We start from the raw sequence: 25,099 nt of genomic DNA, 5'->3' as shown, positions 1-25,099 counted from the left end.
AGTCCTTGGGGAAGGCTTTGCCCTGGAGGAGGTGGAAATGGGGGAGGTGAGCTGGGGGGAAGAAGAGGGGGGCGGGAGGGGAGAGAAAAAGGGAATCCATGGCTGATATGTAGAACTGAATTGTATTGTAAAATAAAAAAATAAAAAGAAGTGAAAAAAAGAAATTCAAAAAAAGTACAATAATATAAATATTGCAAAGTGATTTTTATGTTTATGTGTTATTTTGTAACTCAAGGACATGCTTCTTAAAACCCTTATAAATATGCTAATTAACATTTGTAAGTGGTTCTATTAACTATTTTAAAGTTTGGTCAGTTTTGAACTTTTAGAAATATTTAGATATTTATAATAATTTCTCCCCAAAGGTTCATTTCTATAATAATTTTCCACATAAATTAATTTTATTATATATTCTTATATTTTAATATAAAAAGATTTAAATGAAGAAATTAAAATTCAGATTTGTAGAAATATTATTTCACACACCCTCTAATTTTTCCAACTATTGTAATTAAGAACAGAATATTGACCCTTCAATTAACCTCAGCAAAGCACACAATAATTTCCAAAGTTACAATATTTGCACAGGTGTTATTTTGTCTTGATCTCAGCCCACTCAAAAGTGATCATGACATTTAGGGATAATAAACAATACGAATTAGTCGATGAATCTTCACAAGTAAAGATTTTAGAAAAACATTTATTCTTATACAACATAAAAGAAAATGTTTAAAGTCAGTATGTCCTTTGGTATAGGTTGCCTCAAATTTGCTACTGTTTCTACATGACAGGACTTAAATAATTGTTCTGTTTCAAAAGAGTGAGTTTGTGCTGCTGTGGCTTTGGGAACATCTGTAGAGTAAGTTTTTTTGTTTTCATTATATGGATACAGATTTAGGAATGTGTGTCTGACACTTTTCTGTGCATGTGTGTCTTAGTGTGTGTGCTGTTTTATATGTAACAGCCTATGAACATGCATGACTGCAATTTGTACATGGCTATGTATAGTTTTGTAAACTCAAATTTATTAAATATAAATTCTGTTACTGGGAGATAATTTCTAATCTTTGTTATGCCATTGTGATACAAAGGAATGGTTAACATCTTACAATAGTTGTTGTCACATTAGTGTAGAAAGAAAAATATGAATTGACAGTTTGATTTCATACTCCCATAAGAACTCTGCTTTATAGGCTTGGGGGGTAGATTAATGGCTAACATACTTGATGTGCATGGCTGCGGACAAGTGTTTGGATCTCCAACAACCATATACATTCTTGACAGGTGTGGTCACAGCAGGTAATCTCAGAGTGTGGGAGGCAGACATCAGAGATTATTAGAATAAGCTGGGCAACTAGAGCAGTCATGTCAGTGAGTTCTGGGGTCAGCCAGAGAACCTGCCTCAATGTAGAAGATGTAGAGCAATCGATTTTCTCACCTTTGTGACATAAACAAGTTGTGGGCATGGGAGTCCTTCATTCATGATCTGAAAATAGTCAAATTTACCTCAGCAACATAAAAACATAAATGAAATACTATGAAGTCAAAAAAGGAAATATATATTCACAGACTTGTAAATAAGAAAAGAAACACATGTACAAGAATATGGAAAATTTCTAGTACTATAATATTGACAAATAGGAAATTAAGATTCTTCTCAACGGCAGATAAAACCTTCAAATAGGATCATAATAAAGGCCACAAAACAAACCTGAAAATATTGAGATAATTCTTCTGTGTCACATAGGTGAGAATTTTTGATTTAGTTTATTTGCTACATACTTATATTTGAATTTGTATCATTTAAAACTAAATATCCCAAACTCTGTCCCAGTTGCCGGCCAGCAGACAGGGTACCTGGGGAAGCCCCCTCCACCAAACTGCCACCACCAGACCCTGCAATCTACATGCCCTGTCCCCATATCCATCCATCTGAGAACTCAGCCACTTCCTGAGGCACAGAAAACAAACCGCCAGCTCTCACTAGAACAAGAGTAACCTCCTGAGACAGGGAATCTACCGTCCCTCATTAGACCAAGAGTGCCTTTCTGAAATGTAGAATCTGCCACTTCTCATTGGACCAAAAGAGGCTTCCTGAAACACAGAATCTGTCAACTCTGACTGGACCAAGAGCCCTGATAAGACCAAGAGCAGCTCCCTGAGACACAGACACAACAAGCACAGAGTAGACCAATAGCAACTCGCTCAGACACAGGCACCTCTTATACCTATTGGAGGAGGAGAAGGGCAGATTGTAGATGTAACCAACCGTCTTATTAAATAAGAAACACAGAAACAATGTAAAAGAGAAAGCCAAGAGGTCAGAGCTCAGAGCTAAAATCTCACCCTTCCTCCTGCTGTGTCCCAGCTTCTTGAAAGAGAGCTATTTCCTGTGTGTAAGTCGTTTTTCTAGTCATTCTGCCTTCTCATTGGTTGTAAACCCAAACACGTGACTGCCTCATCACTGTCTGAATGTACAGCCCCCTAGGTCTTAAAGGCATATGTCTCCAATGCTGGCTGTATCCCTGAACACACAGAGATAAATGGGATTAAAGGTGTGTGCCACCAGGGCCACACTCTGTCTATGGCTCTAATAGCTCTGACCCCCAGGCAACTTTATTTATTAACATACAATCAAAATCACATTTCAGTACAATTAGAATACCACCACATTTCCCCTTTTCTATTTTAATAAAAAGAAAAAAAAGCAAAAGGTTATAACTAACAAAAGAAAAACTATATACAAAAGTACAATAACTATATACAATATATATAAGTAATAAATACCTAAACAGGTATTTGACAAATCAGAGAAAATAATTCCATTATCTATCCTATTTTGGTAAATCCAAGATGTATCTAATGCACTTTCTATCCTCATTAATTTTCAACTATAACTAACTAATCTTCAACCATAACTAACTAATCTTCAACTCCCTCAGAGGCCCAAGAAGGGAATAATATTAGCTAACAAAAATAAAAACAGGAAGTGCATGCAAGCAATTTCCAAAAAATTTGTGAATTGACAGAAACAGCCAGCTGCCTGGGCAGTCACCTGAGGTTTCTCCGCAGTGTTGGGGCATCATCTTCAGCCTATAGGCTTAGTGTATCTGACAGACTCATTTGTGATGTAGGATGTACACAAGGTCAACAGTTCAACCTCACATTGGGTGAGAGCAGTCCACGTACCAGAAACACCTGAATTCCACTAGTGTCCTGTCATGATTCAGGATTTTAAATTCTGGAAATTGTTGACAGTTTTTTAATTCAGCTGTTCATTCTTCTTGGCTGTGTATATATGGCTTCATCTCAGCATCCCCTTCTTCACCACATCCCTCTATTAAATGCCAGTCTACTTTCAAGAGGCATGAGCTTTTAGCTGCTGTTCCATTGCACAACAGAAGCCATCGGCCCTCTGCCTGTTAAGCTGCCTTCGAAAGAAAAGGGAGAAGAATACCAACTCAAAGGCACAGAAAATATATTCAACAAGATCATAAAAGAAAACTTTCCCAACTTAAAGAAGGAAATACCTATGAAGATACAAGAAGCCTATACAACATCAAACAGAGTAGATCCCCAAAAAAATTCCCCTGGCCACATAAAAATTAAACAACTAAACATACAGAATAAAGAAAGAACATTAAGAACAGCAAAGGAAAAAGGCCAAGTGACTTAAAAAGGCAGACCCATCAGAATAACACCTGATTTCTCAATGGAGATTTTGATAGCCAGAAGGACATGGATAGATATAATGCAGACACTAAGAGACCATGGATGTCAGCCTAAACTAATATAGCCAGCAAAACTTTCAATCACCATAGATGGAGTGAAAAGACATTCCAAGACAAAACCAGATTTAAACAATACCTATCCACAAATCCAGCCCTACAGAAAGCACTAGAAGGAAAATTCCAACCTAAGAAAGTCAGATATACCCAGAAAAACACAGGCAATAAACAACCCCATAGCAGTAAATCCCAAAGGAGAGAAATACACACACACTACCACCAAAAGATAACAGGAACTAACAATCACTGGTCATTAATATCCCTTAATATCAATGGACTTAATTCACAGGCTGACAGAATGGATGCAAATACAGGACCCATATTTCTGCTGCATACAAGAAACACACCTCAGTTTCAAAGATAGACACTATTTCAGAATAAAAGGATGAGAAAACTCTTACCAATCAAATGGTCTTAAGAAGCAAGCTGGTGTAGCTATCCTAATATCCAACAAAATAGACTTCAAACTAAAATCAATCAAAGAGATCAAGGACATTACATACTCATCACAGGAAAGATCCACCAAGATGAAATTTCAATTCTGAATATTTATGCCCCAAACACAAGGGCACCCACATATGTAAAAGAAAGATTATGAAAGCTTAAATCACACATAAAACCCCACACATTAATAGTGGGAGACTTCAACACTCCACTCTCAACACTGGACAGATCTACCAAATTGAAACTTAACAGAGAAATAGGGGGGTTAACTGATATTATGACTAAAATGGACTTAATTGATATCTACAGAACATTCCATCCTAACAAAAAAGAATATACCTTCTTCTCAGCATCCCATGGAACCTTCTTTAAAATTGATGACATACTCAGTCACAAAGCAAATGTCAACGGATACAAAAAAAAATTGGAATAACCTCCTATATTCTAGCAGACCACCATGGTTTAAAGTTAGGTTTTAACAACAACAAAAAATTACAGAAAGCCTACAATTCCATGGAAACTAAATAGTGCTTAGCTGAATAACCAATGAGTCATGGAAGATATAAAGAAAGAAATTAAAGACTTCCTAGAGATCAATGAAAATGAATATACTACATACCCAAACATATGGGACACTATGAAAGCAATGCTAAGAGGAAAATTCATGGCACTAAATGCCCACATAAAGAAGTTGGAGAAATCTCACACTAGTGACTTAACAGCATACCTGAAAGCTCTAGAACAAGAAGAAGCAAAGTCTCTGAGGAGGAATAGACACCAGGAAATAATCAAATTGAGACATGAAATCAATAAAAAAAAAAAAACAAAGAGAACAATACAAAGAATCAATGAAATAGAGTTGGTTCTTTGAGAAAATCAACAAGATAGACAATCCAGACTTATCCAGAATAACCAGAAGGTATAAAGAGAGTAATCAAATTAGCAATATCAGAAATGAAAAGGGAGACATAACAACTGACAATGAGGAAATTCAGAGAATCATCAGGTCATACTTCAGAAAACTGTACTCCACAAAAGTGGAAAAATCTAAAAGAAGTGTGCTGTGGGATGGTCTGTATGTCAAATCTGTTGCTCTGATTGGTCAGTAAATAAAACACTGATTGTCCAGTGGCCAGGCAAGAAGTATAGGGGGGACTAACAGAGAGGAGAATGGAGAGAACAGGAAGGCAGAGAGAGACACTGCCAGCTGCCACCATGACAAGCAGCATGTGAAGACTCCGGTAAGCCACCAGCCAGGTGGAAAGGTATAGATTTATGGAAGTGGATTAATTTAAGATATAAGAACAATTAGCAAGAAGCCTGCCACGGCCATACAGTTTGTAAGCAGTATAAGTCTCTGTGTTTACTTGGTTGGGTCTGAGCGGCTGTGGGACTGATGGTGACAAAGATTTGTCCTGAGTGTGGACAAGGCAGGAAAACTCTAGCTACAGAAGTGGATAATTTTCTGGATAGGTACCACATACCTAAGTTAAATGAAGACTAGATGAACTATTAAAATAGACCAATAACCTCTAAGGAAATAGAAACAGCCATTAAAAGTCTCCCAACCAAAAAAAGCCCAGGACCAGATGGTTTCAACTCAGAATTCTACCTGATCTTCAAAGAAGAGTTTATACCAATACTCTTTAAATTGTTCCACACAATAGAAACAGAAGGAACAATACCAAACTCCTTCTATGAGACTACAGTTACTTTGCTTCCCAAGCCAAAGATGCAACAAAGAAAGAGAATCTTCTTACAGACCAATCTCCCTCATGAACATTGATGCAAAAATACTCAATAAAATATTGACAAACAGACTCCAAGGACACATCAAAACAATTATCCACCATGATCAAATAGGCTTCATCCCAGAGATGCAAAGTTGTGGATATAGTTCTGTATAAATAAAAGTCTGATTGGCCAGTGGCCAGTGGCCAGGCAAAAAGTATAGGCGGGACAAGGAGAGAGGAGAATTCTGGGAAGTGGAAGGCTGGGTGAAGGAGACACTGCCAGCCACTGCCATGACAAGCAGCATGTGAAGATGCCGGTAAGCCACGAGGATGTGGCAAGGTATAGATTTATAGAAATGGATTAATTGAAGATATAAGAACAGTTAGCAAGAAGCCTGCCACGACCATACAGTTTGTAAGCAATATAAGTCTCTGTGTTTACTTGACTGGGTCTGAGTGGCTGTGGGACTGGTGGGTGACAGAGATTTGTCCTGATTGTGGGCCAGGCAGGAAAACTCAAGCTACAGCTGGTTCAACATATGAAAGTCTGTCAATGTAATACAGCATACAAAGAAACTGAAAGAAAAAAAAAACACATGATCATTTCATTAGATGCTGAAAAAGCCTTCAATAAATTCCAACACCCCTTCATGATAAAGGTCTAGGAGAGATCAGGTATACAGGGAACATACCTAAACATAATAAAGGCAATTTATAGCAAGTCTACAGCCAACATCAATATAAATAGAAATTCAAAGTGATTCCACTTAAATCAGAAACAAGACAAGGTTGTCTGCTCTTCCCATATTTATTCAATACAGTACTTGAAGTTCTAACTAGAGCAATAAGACAACAAAAGGAGATAAAGGGGATACAAATTGGATAGGAAGAAGTCAAATTTTCACTATTTGCAGATGACATGATAGTATACATAAGTGACCGTAAAAATTTGTCCAAGGAATTCTTACAGCTGATAAACACCTTCAGTAATGTGTCAGCATACAAGATTAACTAAAAAAAAAATTAGTAGTCCTCCTATATCCAAAGACAAGTGGGCTCAGAAAGAAATCAAAGAAACATCACCCTTTATAATAACCACAAATAGATAAAATAACTTGGAGTAACTCTAACTAAGCAAGCAAAGGACCTGTATGACAAGAACTTTAAGTCCCTGAAGAAAGAAATTGAAGAAGATATCAGAAAATGGAAATATCTCCCATGCTCATGGATAGGTAGGATTAACATAGTAAAAATGGCAATCTTACCAAAAGAAATCTACAGATTCAATGCAATCCCCAACAAAATCCCAACACAATTCTTCACAGACCTGGAAAGAACAATACTTAACTATATATGAAAAAAACAAAAAACCCATGATAGCCAAAAAATCCTGTACAATAAAACAACCTCTGGGGGCATCACCATCCCTGACTTCAAGCTCTACTATAGAGCTACGGTAATAAAAACTGCTTGGTACTAGCATAAACACAGACATGTAGACCAATGGGACCGAACTGATGACCCTTACATTAATCCACATATGTATGAACACTTCATTTTTGACAAAGAAGCCCAAACTGTACAACAGAAAAAAGAAAGCATCTTCAACAAATTTTGCTTGTGTAACTGCATGTCAACATGTAGAAGATTGCAAATAGATCCATATCTGTCACCGGGCACAAAATTTAAGTCCAAGTGGTTCAAAGATTTCAACAAATATCCACTTACTCTGAACCTGATAGAATGAGAAAATAGCAAGTAGTCTTGAATGCATTGACACCAGAGATCATTTCCTAAATAAAATATCAGTAGCACAGACACTGAGAGCAACAATTTATAAATGGGACCTCTTGAAACTGAGAAGCTTTTGCAGGGTAAAGGACACTGTCAAAGGACAAAATGACAGCCTACAGAATGGGAAAAGGTCTTCGCCAACTCCACCTCTAAGAGAGGGCTGATATCCAGAATACACAAAAAACCTAAGAAACTAGACACCAAAATACCAAACAGTCCCATTAAAAAATGGGCTATAGAGATAAACAGAGAATTCTCAACAGAAGAACCTAAGATGGCTGAAAGACATTTAAGACATTGCTCAACATCCTTAGTCATCAGGGAAATGCAAATTAAAATGACTCTGAGATACCATCTTACACCTGTCAGAATGGCTAAGATTAAAAACCCTGAAGACAGCTTATGTTGGAAAGGATGTAGAACAAGGGGAACACTCCTCCACTGTTGGTGGGAATGCAAACTTGTACAGCCACTTTGGAAATCAGTGTGGTGCTTTCTCAGAACAATGCGCAGAGTGTGAGAGACCTTGGAACACTCAGTTCTAAACCGGATATTTCCATCAAATCTCTCCAGTCAGGCCTCAGGGAATTCTACAAAAGAGAAGACAAAAAGTGCATAAGAGCCAGAGTAGATGGAGGACACTGAAGAATCAAGGCCTTCTGGACTCAACAGGGCTTGCTCACATATGCACTCACAGAGACTGTGTGGCAGCATGCGCAGGGCCTGCATGGGGCTACACCAGATAGAATCCTAGAACTGAAGGGAGAAGCGGACACATGACCCCCTCCCCAAGCCGAAGGCTACCTCTAATTGGTGATTAGAAATTACCTTGTTAATGAAAATTTAATTTTCTCCAAGGGAGTCACACTGAGGAAACAAACCACTCTTAAGTAGGGCCCATGCCTAGCTGTTGAGGGCCAACATAAAACAAACTCCACAGCACCTTTGGAGGGTAATTGTCTCATAATATTAAGTCAGGTTTCGTTTTCTTGTTTTTTTTTTTTTAATTTGTAGGTCCTTTTGCATATATATTATGGTTTACAGTTTGGGTTTTTTATGGAATTCCTGTGTGCAATATTGTGTGTATCTCTGCGTCTATATGCACTTATTGTGCTTTTTATTTGGCTCTTTTTCTTCTTTGGTCTTTTATTTCTCTTGTGATTTATTTGCTTTTGATTTAAATTATATTGTTTTATATTATACCATTACATTATATTACATTACATTATATTATATTATATTACATTATATTATATCATATCATATCACATATTATATCATATAATAATATATTATATGATATTATATATCATATCATATTATTACCCCTTAGATGCCTGTTTGTTTTCTAAGGAGAGACAACTAGACTGTGAATTCAGAGGGGAGGATAGATGTGGAAGAATTGGAAGGTGTAGAGGGAGGGGAAGCTGTAATCAGAATATATTATATGAAAAAGTCTCTTTCAGTAGAAGATAAAAACCCTCTAAGAAACTCTTATAAGTGGAAGCTTGGTGATTAATTTTCTCACCTTTCTAGAACACAGAGCGTTCTTGTGAGATACTCAGAAAATGACACACTACACAGTCCACTTAGTTGACCGCTATGTCCTTTCAACAAGAACACAAAGTGACCTACATTGTAAAGGTGTGATGAGAAAAACTGATTTCAAAATCATTCAAGTATGAGAATTTCCTGTTCAACCGTCAGTGACACCTTGGTGAGAAATCTCCTTTTCCACTCCTGACACACTCTGAGCCTTACTGCGCAGCCTGCTCAGTTCACTGTCACTGTTGTCCTGGATTTCTGTGACTGACTTTCACCTTTTGGTGCTCAGCTCCCACAGGCCTCCTGTGAACTCCACCCTCATGCAGGAGACCTGGCTTTCTGGCAACAGAGGGAGCTTGTCACTGCTCCCTTGTCTCCACCAGCCCAGTCAGTCAAGGGGACCCTGCACATGCTCATGTGGAACAACTGAGGCACAGCTCTGCTGCAGGGAATCAAACTGGGATGTGGATCCTCTAAACACCTCGGATAAATCCAAGTGCGTGGGACACACTGGAGGATTGTCTCAAGGTTCTGTCCTTGGTGTCTGTGGAGAGTCAGTCACCCACTTGTGTTTGTATTTCTTTATCAATATAATTAAACCTACAGCCTCTAGAGACCTAATGGTGAAATGTGGATATTAAGTGTTGCAATTTGTGCTCTGTGTATCTTTGGTGAAAACTGTATTGTTTTATCCCAGAGGGCACAGATTGAGAGCCTGGCATGCCAATCTTTGTATTAACTGCTTTACATGTTTTATGTTATATATACTTGAACTTAGATTTTAGAAGAATAAATAGAGGTATTAGATTCCAAATAATAATAACATTTTAACAGTCACGTGTTATAAGGCTCAAAGCCAGAATTAATTCTAGATTTATTTTTTTAACAATAACACATGAGTTCAAAGCCCAAGGTAAAATTAGATATTTCAACTGTACAAAAGCTCCAGTTCTCCAGGCTCCTCCTTTCATGATTGCATCAGGATGTGTAGCTTCTTAAGTAGAATCACCATAGCACATGTCACTGGGCTGTACTGTCAGTCATGAGTCATTTGCTCAGAACTGATAATGCATCAGGACCCAGGGAAGCAGCAAAGGAAACCCAAGGCCTCTCACAGCTCCATTTCAGTAACCCATCAGGAAATCAGCTGATGGAGTTCAGCCTTCAAAATGCTTCCCAGAAGCATGTCAAGATCAGCAGGCAATGCCACTGCAAAAGTAAGGCACTGGATGGACCTTTCAGTGTAACTGGTCTGGGGTGCCGGCTGGCTTGCAGTCGGGAATGGGCTCCTTTCTGGGAGGAAAGGAAACCTTAACTTGGCCCATGGTGTTATAATTTAAGATGTGAGCACAGTTTTCATTCAGATATTGTTGTAAGAATGTTTGACCATTGTGTTCAAGGAAAATACAATGATATTGTCTACAGACCAATTACAGCACAGAGGAGGACCTGGGGCTATGTTTCTTCTGATTCTCTGAGTTCTCTTCTGTGTAAACCCTGTGAATATCTGTGTCTGTTTTCTCTCTCATCACTTCCATTTATTTTTGCAGATTTTTTATCACCTCCAGAGAAGCTCATCTCTGGGATCCTGGGCATCATCTGGTTTGCCTTATTAGTCGCCTTGGTGATAACAACCAGAGTTGTCTTTCCATGTAAGCATGATTTTGAGAGATTATAAAGGAGCTTTCCTCTTTAATAACAAAGCATCTTTCAATGCTCCTTCCTAGTAAGAAAAAATTTCTTTTATTTTCAAGTACATATGTGGATAAATGTGGAAATGTTGTTCTAATTTTTTCAAAGTTATAAATAACAGGGTATTATAATATGTTTGCTTTTAAGTATGGCGATTATGACTTTATAATTCAACAACACAATTTAGAATACTTTACTATGAAAAACAAATTAAGCTTTGAAAGTGTTCCCTTCCAATTGGTTGTACTGTGAAAATGCTGAACTTTAGGTTTTCATTGAACTAATTTTCTCCAAAGTTTTCACCATATTATTCATAATACAGTAATTGCAATTTTATTCTATATTACTCTAATTCAAATAGTACATAAATTTCAAACTAAGAGATTAAAATTGTTATGATTATTTAGATGTCAAATTTACTAAGAATTACTTTAACTCTCCAGCTATTGAAGCAAAGGAGTAGATACACTTCTTCCTGATTACAAGTCAGAAAGGAACACCTCGATTGTACAAGTTCTGATGCTTGTACACATTATATGCTGTGCCTAACTTAAGCCATGTGATGACAGTAATATAGTTCTGGGAAGAGAATAATCTAGAGACATGAACAGTAAATTCTCATAATAAACATTAATGGATGATAATCCCTTTTGTCATGAAATAAATAATCATGTAAGATAACTATGCAACAGTTTTGATAATTGGCTTAAGTTTCCTATTGACAAACTATGATGCCTCAGAAATGAATTTTGTCTTTTAGAATAGGGGTTGTATTCAGTGATTTTGAAGAAAACTTTGGGGAGAGAATTTGGTTTTGGTTTATATTCTTTATATGGACATATAAACTATGGACCAGAGCTTGATGAACTGCTTGAATGTATTTGAATGTGCATTTTGTGTTTTATGAACCAGATTCTGGGGTGCATAGCTGTATTTTATACATGGATGTTCAAACCTATGCAAACATGTAAACTGATTTTCATTATTGAGTTCATATTGCTTCTATGAGGGGGAGGGTCTTGGTCCTGCCTCAACTTAGTATGCCAGACATTGTTGACTCTCCAAGGGAGGCCATAACCTCTTTGAGGAGTGAATGGGCATGGGCTGGGGAAGAGTTGGGAATGGAAAGGGAGGAGGAACTAGGATAGGTATGTAAAATGAAAAAAAAAACTTTTGTAAATAAATTTAAAAATGTTTAGCAGAAAAAAAGAACAAGCAGAAAGAACAGCAGCTTTTAATTTAAATTTTAAAGTTTATATTTGGATTAAATGTGGAATGGTTATTATGTTTTTGTCAATATCATGAATATCAGAGCAATTATATGAAATGTTTAATTTTGACTTTATCAGTGATTTCAAAACTCAACATAGTTTAGAAACTTGGAAACTCTTTATTTAGATACTGTTTTGAAAGTGATTTTTACAACGGTTATATGATAAAAAATGTTGAAATTTGGTCTTTCATTAAAGTAGTTTTCACCATATTATTTTTCACAATTTCAATTGTATTCCACTGTACCCCAATTAAAATAGTACATCAGCTTCAAACTAAGAAACCAAAATTGTTATAATATTTTAAATATTTATTTTCATAAGAATTATTTTAACTCTCCAGATTCTGAAGCAAAAGCACAGATCAACGCCTCCCTAACTAGAACCCAGAAAGGTACACCTCTCTTGTCAAAGTTCTGATGCTTGTACACATTATATTCTGTGTCTAATTAAAGCTATTCAAAGGTGATAATAGATTTCTAGGGGAAAAATCTAGAAACGTGAGCACTACATGTTCATCAGTAAATATCAACGATGATACCCTTTTTGTCCAATGAGAAATATTCAAATAAAATGACCAGGAAAATTTTTAATAATTGGCTTAATGTTCCTACTGGTGGACTATGATAAGACAGAAATGAACTCACTGTTCTAGAATAGAGCTTATGTTCAGTGACTCTGAAAAATGTGTAGGGTAAGGACTTGTTTATTTAGTTTAGATAAACAAATAAACACAGGACCATAGGGCAGAATCTTTTCTTTGTGTGTTTGAGTGTACATTTTATATATATTTATCAGCCTCTAGGCTGTGTAGATACATATTTTACATGAATGTTCAAAACTAGGAAAACATTAATTTTCACTATTAAATTCATCTTTCTTCAGTACACTCTTGTGGTCAATGTTCAAAGGAGTGGATATCATATTCCCACAACTGCTATTACATTGGTATGGAGAAAAAAACTTGGAATGACAGTTTAGTGTCCTGCGCTTCTAAAAACTCTACTCTGCTTTACATAGATAATGAAGAGGAGCAGGTAAGAGTGGTCATGTGTCAATCATTGCTTGACCTTTCTTTCTGTCAATGGGATGTGTGTAGACTTCATTCACATTCCTATACATATTTCTTGTATTTAAAACTCTGTATAATATTTCATTGTTTTATTTTACAATGTTTTATTTATATTTGTGTACTGGTGGTGAATATTTATTTCAAGATTTATTTGTTTATTTTATGAAAGCCATTCTTGTACAAGTGCATTTAGTCTGAAATTTACTTTGCCATTTATTTTTACCATACACACACTAAAAATCTATACATGTATGATAGTTAATAGTGATCAGAAAGTGACTAGGTAGAGGTAATTATAGTCAGATAACTAAGCATGCATTTCCATTTCCTTCATGTCCCTTCCCTATGATTATTCTTATCAGGACTTCCTGTACAAAAACATTTTTCTGACTTTTGCTATAGTTGGCCACACATGCCTTTGAATTTTATAAGACAGGGATCAGACATATATATGCACTGTTACAAAGACATTCTGTAACTCAGTGGTTCTCAAACCATGGGTTGCATTCCGTTGACAGTGGAATGACCCTCTCAACAGGGGTCACTTAGGACCATAGGAAATATCAGATATTTACATTATGATTCATAATAGTAACATTACAGTTATGAAGTCAACACAGAAATAAATGTATGTTTTTCGGTCACTACAACATGAGGGACTATATTAAAGTGTTACAGCATTTGGAAGGTTAAGAACCACCACTATTACTCTTTCGTGGTCTCAGAGCAAATCATCAATCCATTTTACTGCATTGATCTGCAGTTTGCTCAGTTTCACTGCCCTGTTATATAAGCATAACATTCTAAGGCCCAATCTATCTGGTGTTCCTGGAGGGAAGAAGTGAGTGTCACACCCTCAAAGACAGAGGCATTTACATGGCCATCTGTACTCACAGGATCCCCTATACCAACTCTACTCTGGTGTCCTTCAATTCAGCAAGTAGGAGAAGCACTTCCTATGAACAATCACCCCATTAGGTTCTTTCAGCCTTTCCCAGTGCTGCTGACCAGTCTCTCTTACACAGGAAGGAGCAAGCTCACATAATCCACCTGCTGTTGCTTGGGTTCTGGGAGAGAACAAGTAAGGTCATTTCCTTCCATTGGACAAGGGAGACAGGATGTCCTGCCATTCTGCAGTCCCTCATCTTCAGGTGTCAAGCTCTTTCAGCTTTTTGTTTCAGGTCTTCAGAATTCGTTGCTTGTGTCTTTTATTATTACCCTCCAAGTTTCCCCTTCTATTCATAACAGTAGCCAAGAGAAGCGTCAATGCAACCTTTTCAGTAATCTACCCCTATGGTGATAGACAAAAGTAGAGCCTCAGCTACTTAATGATAATATGGTACCCAGAATACAGAAATTTTGTCTACTACATCAGTCATTTCTTCAATAGCAAACCATAACCTTCCTTCTAAAACTGAATGGGGAGAAACAGTAGAAGAATTGATTTGAGCACAGCGCCTAGAGAATTTTATGCATAGTTTCTGGAAATTTGTTTAAATCGCTGTTATGGTTGTGTTGTTACAATGAGTATCTGTTAAATTACATAAATCAATTGCCAAATTTCCCACTAATGGAAGAATAAAGCTTCTAACTATAAACACTTAAAAGTTAATTAAAATTTTTAGATCAAAATTAAACACATATGTGAGTATTTTGGTATTGTAAGAAGTGTTTTCAACTTTAATAAGTTGATTTGTATTGGACAATAACTATACTACAACAGAATACACTTTGTTTAAAAAAATAATAACCTTCATACTGATGGAAATTCCTTGTTTCTCTGGTAGGTTTTTCTGCAAGTTCTCTCACTGGTCTCATGGACTGGAGTCTTTAGGAAGAGCAGAGATCAACTCTGGGTTTGGAAAAAAGACTCAACTTTCAAACCAGAGTAAGTTTTCATGATTGATGCAATTGACAAGAAAAAAAAAAACATATAAACAGACCTCAGAAGAATGGTGTCAGTAAATTGAGTTGAATTATGATCAGGTAGAATGATGCTGACCTTTGTGAACTGCTCATGTGAATCTGAAGAATGGGCTACTTGGCTTTTGTAATAATCAGTCCTTACCGCACTTTGACAACTTGCATGAGATCCTTCTTTTGCAGTTGCTTATGAGATGAACTCATATAGTAGATTATTCACATAAAGTATATCTGAATTTTTTGTTTCTGCCATTGCAGGATAATAGAGCATATTGAACATAATAACTGTGTCATGCTGTCAGCTTTTGGCCTTACAACAGATGATTGCACAGCTTTACATACATATCTTTGTGAGAGCAATTTCAACAACTAAAACACCCACACATGGAGTCTGCCAGGTATTGTTACATTTCATAACTTGAAAATAAATTTATGGTTGTGTACATCTTAAAGCGAATTTTATTATCTGCTCTAATAATGGATTTTTCAGAAACAATTATTGAAGTATAAAAAACACACAAAAGTACAAATATTGCTTTTGTATCTGAATCTTTTTGCTCAAAATACTCTTTATAATATTAAATTTTATAACAGATTACACATATCCTAGGAGAGTTTGTGCAGAAGCACTGTTGCATTTCGAATTTACCCTTCCATGTGCTGTCATAGTACTTTGTTGGACTGCTTTGATGGAAGCTGCAGATTACTCATTGAGTTTCGTGGTACAATTAGGTTACTCATTTATTCACTACATGTAAGACAAATTGCTAAATGGTTTTATTAACAAAAAACCTGGAGCCAGATATTGGGGTAAAAATCTGAGAGATCAGAAGAAAAGGACAAGCCACAGCCAGCCTTAACTCACTAACAACTCAGCATCCAAAGGAACCTACTTCCTATATACCAACGCCTATATGCCTTTCTGTTCTTCCATCTCATTTTTTGTCTCTGCCCAGTTACATCACTTCCTCTTTCTGACCAGCTCTGTCACTTCCTATCTGTCTGTACAGACCTCCAGACCTTTATGGTTAACTAGTGTTGGAATTTAAGGCATGTGCCACCATGCCTGGCTCTGTTCCCAGTGTGGCCTTGAACTCAGAGAGATCTGGATGACTCTCTGCCTCCTGAATGCTAGGATTAAAGTTGTGTGCTACCATTGCCTGACCTCTATGTCAGGCTGGCTTTTCCCTCTGATCCTCAGATAAACTTTGCTAGAGCACAAATAAAATATCACCACAACTACATTTCCATATATGTGTACATAGCCTTCTTCCTCCCTTCTCAGCACCGCCCCCATTCACTCCTCCTCTTTCTGTTCAGAAAAGGCAGGTCTTCCTGGGATATCAACCAATCATGGTATATCAAGTTGAAATAAAACTAGGCACCTTCCCTCATATTCTTGTATAATATTAGAGGGACCAGCCTTAATATTATACATCCCAGGGGCTCAGGAGAGAGAACTACTAATGGCGAGGACTATTTTCAGGAAATATAATCTCAGCACACCGAGTTCTATCGTCCACTTGCTTTAATTCCTCTGGCATAACATCTTTTATACACAGCTTCAGTTCTGTTCTCATGTCTAGCTCCTTTCTTGCCTGATTTCTCTCTATATTTATCTGCTGTCCCCTCTAGGTTCTATCTTAATTCCTTCATCTAGTTCTGTCCCTTCTAGGTTCTCATCTATCTAGTTATTTCCCCTATCAGCTCCTCTCTCGTCTCCTTCTCTCTCATCTGGCTCTTCCTCATCTTGTTCTTCCCCATCTGGCTCTTTCTCATCTTCCATCTTGTTCCTGTAGTCCTCTCTTTTAGCCCTTCAATCTAGTTCTTCCCCATCTCAGTTCGTTCCTCTCAAGTTCTTACCCATCTAGTTCTTCCATTTTCTTTTTCTCTTCTCCCCTGCCTCCTGGAAGTCTCAGTGTATAACGGGAGGGTCCGAGCTAAATTGTGTAAAGCTATTACTTAACGTCCACCTCTCCTAGGCGGTGTCTCCTTGTGGAATTTACCGTAAATCAGGAGACTTGCATGTGGGGTGTTATCATTGTTAGTCCACCTGGGACTAACAATGGACGCCCACCTGGGTGGTGTTTCCTGTAGTCCTTGAAAGTGGCCAAGGGAGATAATATGATTCCAGAGAAAGCCTTTCCTGAGGCTGTTCTCCAAATACCTGGAATGTGTATGTCCAGAGAGTGATCAGTCTACACTGTTAGTCCTTCTTAGGGGAAAGTCAATTGGAAAAACTATGAAGGCACACATGATTTTCATAACAGAATACAGCTGATATATAACAAGCCAAGTAACACCAAAAACTCCTTGGGATTTGGCTTCCTCTGGAGGAATTCCCTGATCCCTCCAGGTAGTGACTTTGCCATAACCAGCTGAGTTCTTATGATATATTCCTGCCGCCCGCAGCATCATATTAAGGATGAATGAGGCAACTATTATAAGAAAACGGTCCCAAAAGTAGGCAAAAGTGTCAGAGTCCCACAAGAAGACCAAGCTACACCCCTGTAACATATATGCAAAGGACCTAGGTCAGTCCCATGCAGGCTTCCTGATTGTTGGTTCAGTCTTAGTGATCCCTTGAGTACAAGTTAGTTGATTCTATGGTTTTTCTTGTGGTGTCCTTTGCTTTGAGATAATGCCCCTGTACACTGACTTAATAAAATGCTGGTTGGCCAGTAGCCAGACAGGGGCAAGAGATGAGGAGAATTCTGGGAAGAGGAAGGGCTGAGTGAGGAGTCACCAGCCGGACACAGAGAAAGCAAGATGACAAGACAGGACTGAGAAAAGATACCAAGCCACAATGCTAAACATAGATAAAAATTATGGGTTCATTTAACTGTAAGAGCTAGTCAGTAATGAGCCTGAGCTAATAGCCAAGCAGTTATAATTAATATAAGCCTCTGTGTGTTGACTTGGGGGACCCAGTGGGAGAGTTTTGTCCTAACAGCTGGCCGGCAGTGACACTGGAAAAGTTCCAGCTACATTTGGCGCTCACCATTGGGCATTGAGCCACATATATCTAAGAAAACTTAAATATTCTGAATGCACAGAAATAGAGGCACACTGGACTTCCTAGTCTCACAGTCTCATGCCAGCAGCAGAGCAAACTTGTCTCCTGATAGCTTCCTGTGAGGTGGAGCTGGCTGCCAGCCATCATAAACTAAATGGTATCCTGCAGATTCCTGCTACAGTACACAGAGGCATCTCAAAACTACACAATGTGGTGTGTGGTGAGTTTATCCATTGCTAGTACAGACAGAAAAAAAAGGAAAGGAAGAAAAGGTTTTCAGGCTACACTCTGCTGGATGGAAGCATAAACCCACTGCTTCACAGAGTAAGCAATGAGCTTGCTATGAACTTAGTTCTGCCATATTGGAAAGCTGAGGTGGGCAGAGTCAGCAGCCAAAACTGTCATTTCAATCCTAGTAATACTGCAGTTTAAAGCAATAGATTCATAATAAGACAGATTCAGATGGAATAAACCCTAAACAGTTTACAATATATGTAAAAATATATGTAGGCATGTAAGGGAGGGGAAAAGGAATATAGACAGTTATATAAAGAAATAAAAAGCTTTTAAGCAATCAAGTCTTTATAGAGAAAGTAATAGTAATATAAAAAAGAGCCATGTAAAGATGGAAATCATGCAGAGTCTGGGTTATGTTACCTTTGGATTTTTGTTTGTTTGTTTGTTTGTTTTTTGTTTTCAAGACAGGGTTGGATTTTGTAACTGCAGAAAAACATTTAATTATAAAGACTGCTCAGTTCAACCAATATGTATATTTTAAAGGTAAATTTTGACTTCAAAATTTGGATCTAAGCATATATTGCTTTGGAAAGGAGGCTCTGCTTTTGTTTCCACAGGAAGCAGGATGCTATGGATTTGTTTGAGGTTAAGATGGATCAGATTTGATCAAGCCAGATCTCCGGAACCTTAACAGATGGTACCTATCAAAAAAGGTTATAGCTGCTCTTCCCAGGACTTGACCATTATCTTGAATTTTCTCAGGGTCCCCATAAGACTACCAGTGCCCCCTATCAGCAGGAAGTAGCTTAGAACACTAAGCCCACATTCCCCAAAAATGGATAGGTTGTTGGTTACAAATTGTTTTTGGTCATAGTCAATATTTTTCTAAAGAAAAAAGGGAGATATGACATAGATATGATAGGATGAAAGAGTGAATTAATGAACCTACTTTTATAGAACAACAACTTGCTTAAAATGTTTTACATTGCTATGGATTTTAGTTTGTTGATACAAATTTAGAGTTGATTTTGTTATAATATACATATATATGTATATATATTCTTGTTTAAAGTATTATGTTTATGTAACTCATTTAAATTGTAATGGATAATTAAGACATACAGATTAATTGATTAGTCTTCCATGACAGTCAAACATAATAATGCTAGTTAAGTTTTCTAGGTATACATAGATATATTTCAGTTAGATAGGTAATCTTCAAACACTTCAAAGACCTATGGAACATGACATTTAAAATGTTTTAAAAACTTAAGACTTTCTGGACAGTGAGACATGTTTGATCCTGGCAGCATCAATTTACTTCAAAGAAGAAGATGGGTATCGAAGACACTCCATATGGAGTTTATCTTCTTCTTAGCAAAAATAGCCTTTTGGACAAGAAACTGTTCTTGCCTGAACTGCTTGACAAAATGTTGTATCAATTGGATATGCAGGACTTATAGGAAGACAGCCACTGAACTTTGCAAGGCAAAACGGTCATTCAGGTTCCTGCTTCACAGAAGAAACTGCCAGACATTCTACAGGACACAGAGAAAACTGACTGAGAGTCTCTAGACCTGTGAGCTGAATATGGATGCCCCAAGGTTACAGTGAATCTTTGGATGACTGTCCAGGCAGACAGATATCTCTGTCATTCTAGATTTTGGAAGTTGCTTACAATGCTCTTCCTGTTTACTTAGGTAATATTGTATCCTTCTGGGGTCTTTGATGTAGTTGAAGACTAGATAATTATAATTATGATTTTCCCTGGTTGTGATAAGAGATAAGTTAGTTATGAAACCTTGGATAAATAAATATTTTCCAATATAGGATAAATAAAATATTTTCTTTGAATTTGCCAAATATAATTGGACTGGATACTATAACTGTGATTCTTGCTTGATAACTGTTCTGTTATATGTAATTTTATTATGTTAAAGTTAAGACTCTCCTTTTTGAAAAAAAAAAAAAAAAGAAAAGAACAGAGGAAGTGCTATGGATGTCTTTCTGTATGCTGTGAATATGTGTTGCTCTGATTGGTTGATAAATAAAGCTGTTTGGCCTATGGCAAGGCAGCTTAGAGGCAAGCAGGAAATCCAAACAGACCAGAAGAGAATGGAGAGGCAAGGCAAATGCTGCTAGCCGCCACCAGGAGAAGCAAGATATAAAGTTATTGGGAAACCACAAGCCACATGGCAAAGTATAGATTTATAGAAATGGGTTAATTTAAGATATAAGAACTAGCTAGCAAGAAGCCTGCCATTGCCATAGTTTAAAAATAATATAAGTCTGTGTGGGTTTATTTGGGACCAAGAGGATATGGGATGTGAGTGGGAAAGATTCCACAGGACTGGAGAAAATTTTTGGCACCAGTCCTTGACCCTTCTGGCTCTACTCCAGAATTATTCACTGAGTTCAGACTGATGTTTGGCTGTGATGAAGGCTCTCTGATGGTGATTACGTCAGGCTCCTGTCTATTAGTATAGCAGAATATTATTAAGAATCATTTCATTGACTTTTTTGCCAGTCATGTTTGGTTATATTTTAGTTTTCCTGGATTTTTTGTTGTTCTTGTTTCATATGAAGTTGAGTATAATTCTTTCAAGTTCTGGAATAAATTGTATTGGAATTTTGATGGGGATTGCATTGAATCTGTAGATTGCTTTTGATAAGATGGTCGTTTTTACTATGTTTATCTTACTGATAAAAGAGCATGGGAGAACTTTCTGTCTCCTGATATCTTCTTCAAAGACTTGAAATTCTTGTTAAACAGATCTTTCAATTGCTTCGTTAGAGTTCCCCAAGATATTTCATATTACCTAAAGCTATTGTGATGGCTGTTGTTCCCTGATTTCTCTTGCAGCCCATCTATCATTTGTATCTAGGAGGGCTACTGATTTTTTTATAGTTAATCTTGTATCCAGCCACTTCACTGAAAGTGTTTATCAGCTGTAGGAGTTCCCTTGTATAACTTTTGGGGTCACTGATGTATATAATCATATCATCCGCAAATAGCTAAAGCTTGACTTCTTCCCTTCCAATTTGTATCCCTTTGATCTCCTTTTGTTGTCTGACTGCTTTAGCTAGAACTTCAAGTACTCTATTGAATAGATATGGAGAGAGTGAACAGCCTTGTTTTTTTTCCTGATTTTGCTAGAATTTGAGTTTCTCTCCAGTTTGTTATTGGATACAAGCTTGCTGAAAATTGCCTTTATTATATTTACCTATGTTCTGTGTATCCCTGATCTCTCTAGACTTTTGTCATGAAGAAGTGTTGGTTTGGTCAAAGATTTTTTTTGTATGTCTAATGACATGATCACGTACTTTTTTTTTTCCTTTTAGTTTGTTTATATGGTGGATTGACAGATTTTTGGTGTGTTGAACATTCCTTCATCTCTTGGAAGAAGCCTACTTGATCCTGATGGATGATCTTTTTATGTGTTCTTGGATTCAGTTTGCAAGTATTTTATTGAATACATTATTGCTTCCATGTACATGAGGGAAATTGGTTTGTAATTCTCTTTCTTTCTTGAGTCTTTAGTGCTTTGGGTAGCAGGGTGACTGTTGTTGCACGAAATGAATTTGGTAATGTTCCTGAAATGATTTCTTAATATAATTTCAATATCTTAGGTCTGTAAAACATATAATGAAAAAAAATTTAAATACAGACATAAAATATTTACACTTTCTTAATACTTTTTCAGGGGCCTTTAATCAGTTTCATGTGTCTTTTGTTTCTTCCTTTTGTTTTTAAATTCTCTTCCACATTTATTTATGTTGTATGTGTGTGTATGCCTGTGTAAGTGTGCACACACACATGTTCACACACATGCCCATGCCATTGCACATGTACGGAAGTCAGCGGAGGGAGAGTATAGAGGAGTTGGTTCTCTCTCGCTGCCATGCAGGAGTCAGGGTTCAAACTCAGGTCAAAATATTTGGTGGCAGACACGTTTAACTGCTAAACCATCTCACAACCCTTTGTTTTGTTTTGGACACAGTGTCTCCCTGTGAGCACAGACTTACATCAAACTGTCACCAATCATTCTGTCTCTTGAGAGCAGATCTTACAGGTGTGTGTCACCAAGCTTGGCCTTCTGTCTCTTCAATGAAAATAAGTTTGGTCCTTATTGGTAGTTTTTGTTGCAATTTTGTTCTTGGTCATGATTTTATACAGTTTATTGTTGTCTACTTTCTGTTTCATTTGCTAAGAAATTCATCTTGTTTTGCTTTTCTGATTGTGATTTTTTATGGATTCATGTTCATATTAAAATCTCTCTTTTATAATATTGCCTTTGAATAAATCAGTTTTTTGTAAGAGAAATTTTGCTATAATTTTTATAATTTATAATTGTGAAAATCCAATATTAACCTATTTGTCCCATCATTATTTAGAACTATCCTTCAGATGTAGAAACTACCTACTTCAAAATTTTGATCATTTACTGATTTTTTTCAATAAAATGAAAGGAATTTTCAATGATGTTGTCACATGACAGTGAATATGGCTAGTATGACTGAAGAACTTACTTTATGTTATATTTATTTTTAAATTAATTTTAACTCAAATAGCTTCAGTTTGAATGTCTTATTCAAGCATGGGTGGTGCCTACAATGGCTACTGTGTAGAGAGCTCAGCTGTAAATACTTTCTAATTATACACTTGGAAATATTAGTATAGATCTGAGGAAATTTTCCACATGGATCTAAGAACCTAAACCATCTAGGTTCACAAGGTGAATATGTAAATAAATTCCTGGGTTTACTATGCAGGTTAAGTATTTCCATAATCACACAGATTAATATGCTTGCTGAGGTATGGTGCAGAAGGATCTAGGTCCTATTCTATTCTGTATTAAACTTCTGTCTTCTGGGTCTATGTTTTATTATTTATTCATTTATTTTTATTTGCACAATATCTGATGAAATATTATTAATGGCTGACATGACAATTTTGTCATTATAAAATACTCTTCTTCATCTCCAATAATGGTTATTGTCATCTTATGATAGTACACTATTGGTTCATTTTTCATTTTTTTACTTTCATCTTTTCTTTTGCTTATGATGAGAGTTTATTAAAATAAGAAAGTTGAAATATAAACCCATATTAATTTAACTTGAATATCATTTAGCTTATATTTAATGTGTTATTAGATTACTATGATATTTATCATTTGCTTGTGTATATATAGTTAATTCTAATTTTCATTCAGTTTTGAACACTCCCATCTCATGAATTCTACTTTTTCTGTTTCATTGTCTTTTCACAATATTTTCATTGATCATTTGCCATTACGTGAATTTGCTAATTTTGCTCAAATTTGTTAATTTAACTTTAAATATTTTTTAATTTATGTCTCACGTTTTACAGTATAATTCCTTACTCATTAAAATCCAATAATTTGCTCTTTTTCAAACAATCAAAAGTTCCAACAACCTTCTACTTTTACTGTTTATTCTATATTTTCTTTCTGAAATACTATGGTATAACACCTGATGCTAACAAACCTTTAAATTCAATATTTTGCAATCAATATTGCACCCCTTTACTGTCTATTTAAGGACACTCAGTAATCTCTTCTACTCTTCCTTTTTGTATTTCAAAGACTGTCACTCACAGGAAGAAGCATTTATCTTCAGAAGAATTTCAAATGTTTCCATTAGTCATAGTCAAGTGGGGACTGTGTTTTTGCTAGTTCCTGAAAAATGAACTAATTTTGCCATCATAGTGAAACATACATTTAAGTCTTTGTTACTTCTAAATTATTCATCTTTAAGTGTCAGCATCCCCCTAATAAGAGCCAAAGGAGAGTTATTTTAACAGGACTATCCTGAAAGATGGACAATTTGAAAAAAATGCAACTATCATTTTAATACAATTTAAAAAATAATTTTCTATATATTTAAAAAGATAAAATCTAACTATTCTTGCTATACTAAATCATTTGCTTGGTTTTTATATTTTTGTTATATCACTGTCTGAACATAGATTTCATAGAGCTACATGCCAGAAAAGTGAAAACTCATATTATTGTATATAATAAAAATACAATCTCTATAATATATATGATTATGTGATTTAAAAGTTCAAGTCAATGTCTATACTGGTAATAGATATAACTATATCAAACAAGGAAAAGGAACATTAATGAATATGGCATGGTTTACATTATTTGACAGCTTTAAATCTTGTGTACTAATATGTAAGAGAAATTAATTAAACATATATAGAGTACGCATATGGAACACTTAAAAATAAGATTCCATTTATAAAAATAAAGTATAATTAATAGAAATTTAGATAGATTTATTGTAGGAAGCATATAGATCCTTGTGATCACAGATAAGCACTAAGAGAACCAGGAACGTTAAACTCACAAAGTGTTTTCTTCAAAGTGATAACCTGTTTTCCATCCAGAAGGCTGGGATCAGAGGTGGCTAATAGACTTTCTCAGTGTCTGTGTGGCCAAAGCTACACTGGATCCTCCTTGATTTTTATCTTGAACCTCTTTTCTAAATTAATCTATAGAACCTATTTTTATTGAAAGATGTCACTTGTACTTTACAAAGAATTTAGATAT

General features: G+C 36.2%; 1 protein-coding gene across 2 annotated transcripts; it reads left to right on the top strand.

Moving 5' to 3' along the window:
- The first annotated feature begins 10,191 nt into the window (after positions 1-10,191).
- Positions 10,192-22,802, top strand: LOC102916702 (NKG2-A/NKG2-B type II integral membrane protein-like). Of its 2 annotated transcripts, none has more exons than XM_076568068.1 (7): positions 10,192-10,521; positions 10,855-10,956; positions 12,611-12,661; positions 13,153-13,304; positions 15,127-15,227; positions 15,521-15,660; positions 19,970-21,843. In XM_076568068.1, the coding sequence occupies exons 1-6, from the start codon at positions 10,347-10,349 to the stop codon at positions 15,633-15,635; spliced, it is 696 nt and encodes a 231-aa protein (XP_076424183.1). In that variant the 5' UTR covers positions 10,192-10,346; the 3' UTR covers positions 15,636-15,660; positions 19,970-21,843. The 2 variants fall into 2 exon arrangements, with proteins under 2 accessions (XP_076424183.1, XP_076424182.1); XM_076568067.1 differs by lacking the exon at positions 19,970-21,843 and adding an exon at positions 21,858-22,802 and having other exon boundaries at positions 10,193-10,521.
- The last annotated feature ends 2,297 nt before the right edge of the window (positions 22,803-25,099 follow it).

Source organism: Peromyscus maniculatus, chromosome 3 (genome assembly GCF_049852395.1).
Source record: "Peromyscus maniculatus bairdii isolate BWxNUB_F1_BW_parent chromosome 3, HU_Pman_BW_mat_3.1, whole genome shotgun sequence".
NCBI classification, from domain to species: domain Eukaryota; kingdom Metazoa; phylum Chordata; class Mammalia; order Rodentia; family Cricetidae; genus Peromyscus; species Peromyscus maniculatus.
Note: the sequence above shows the minus strand (reverse complement) of the source record. Positions and strands in the feature narration are given on the sequence as shown.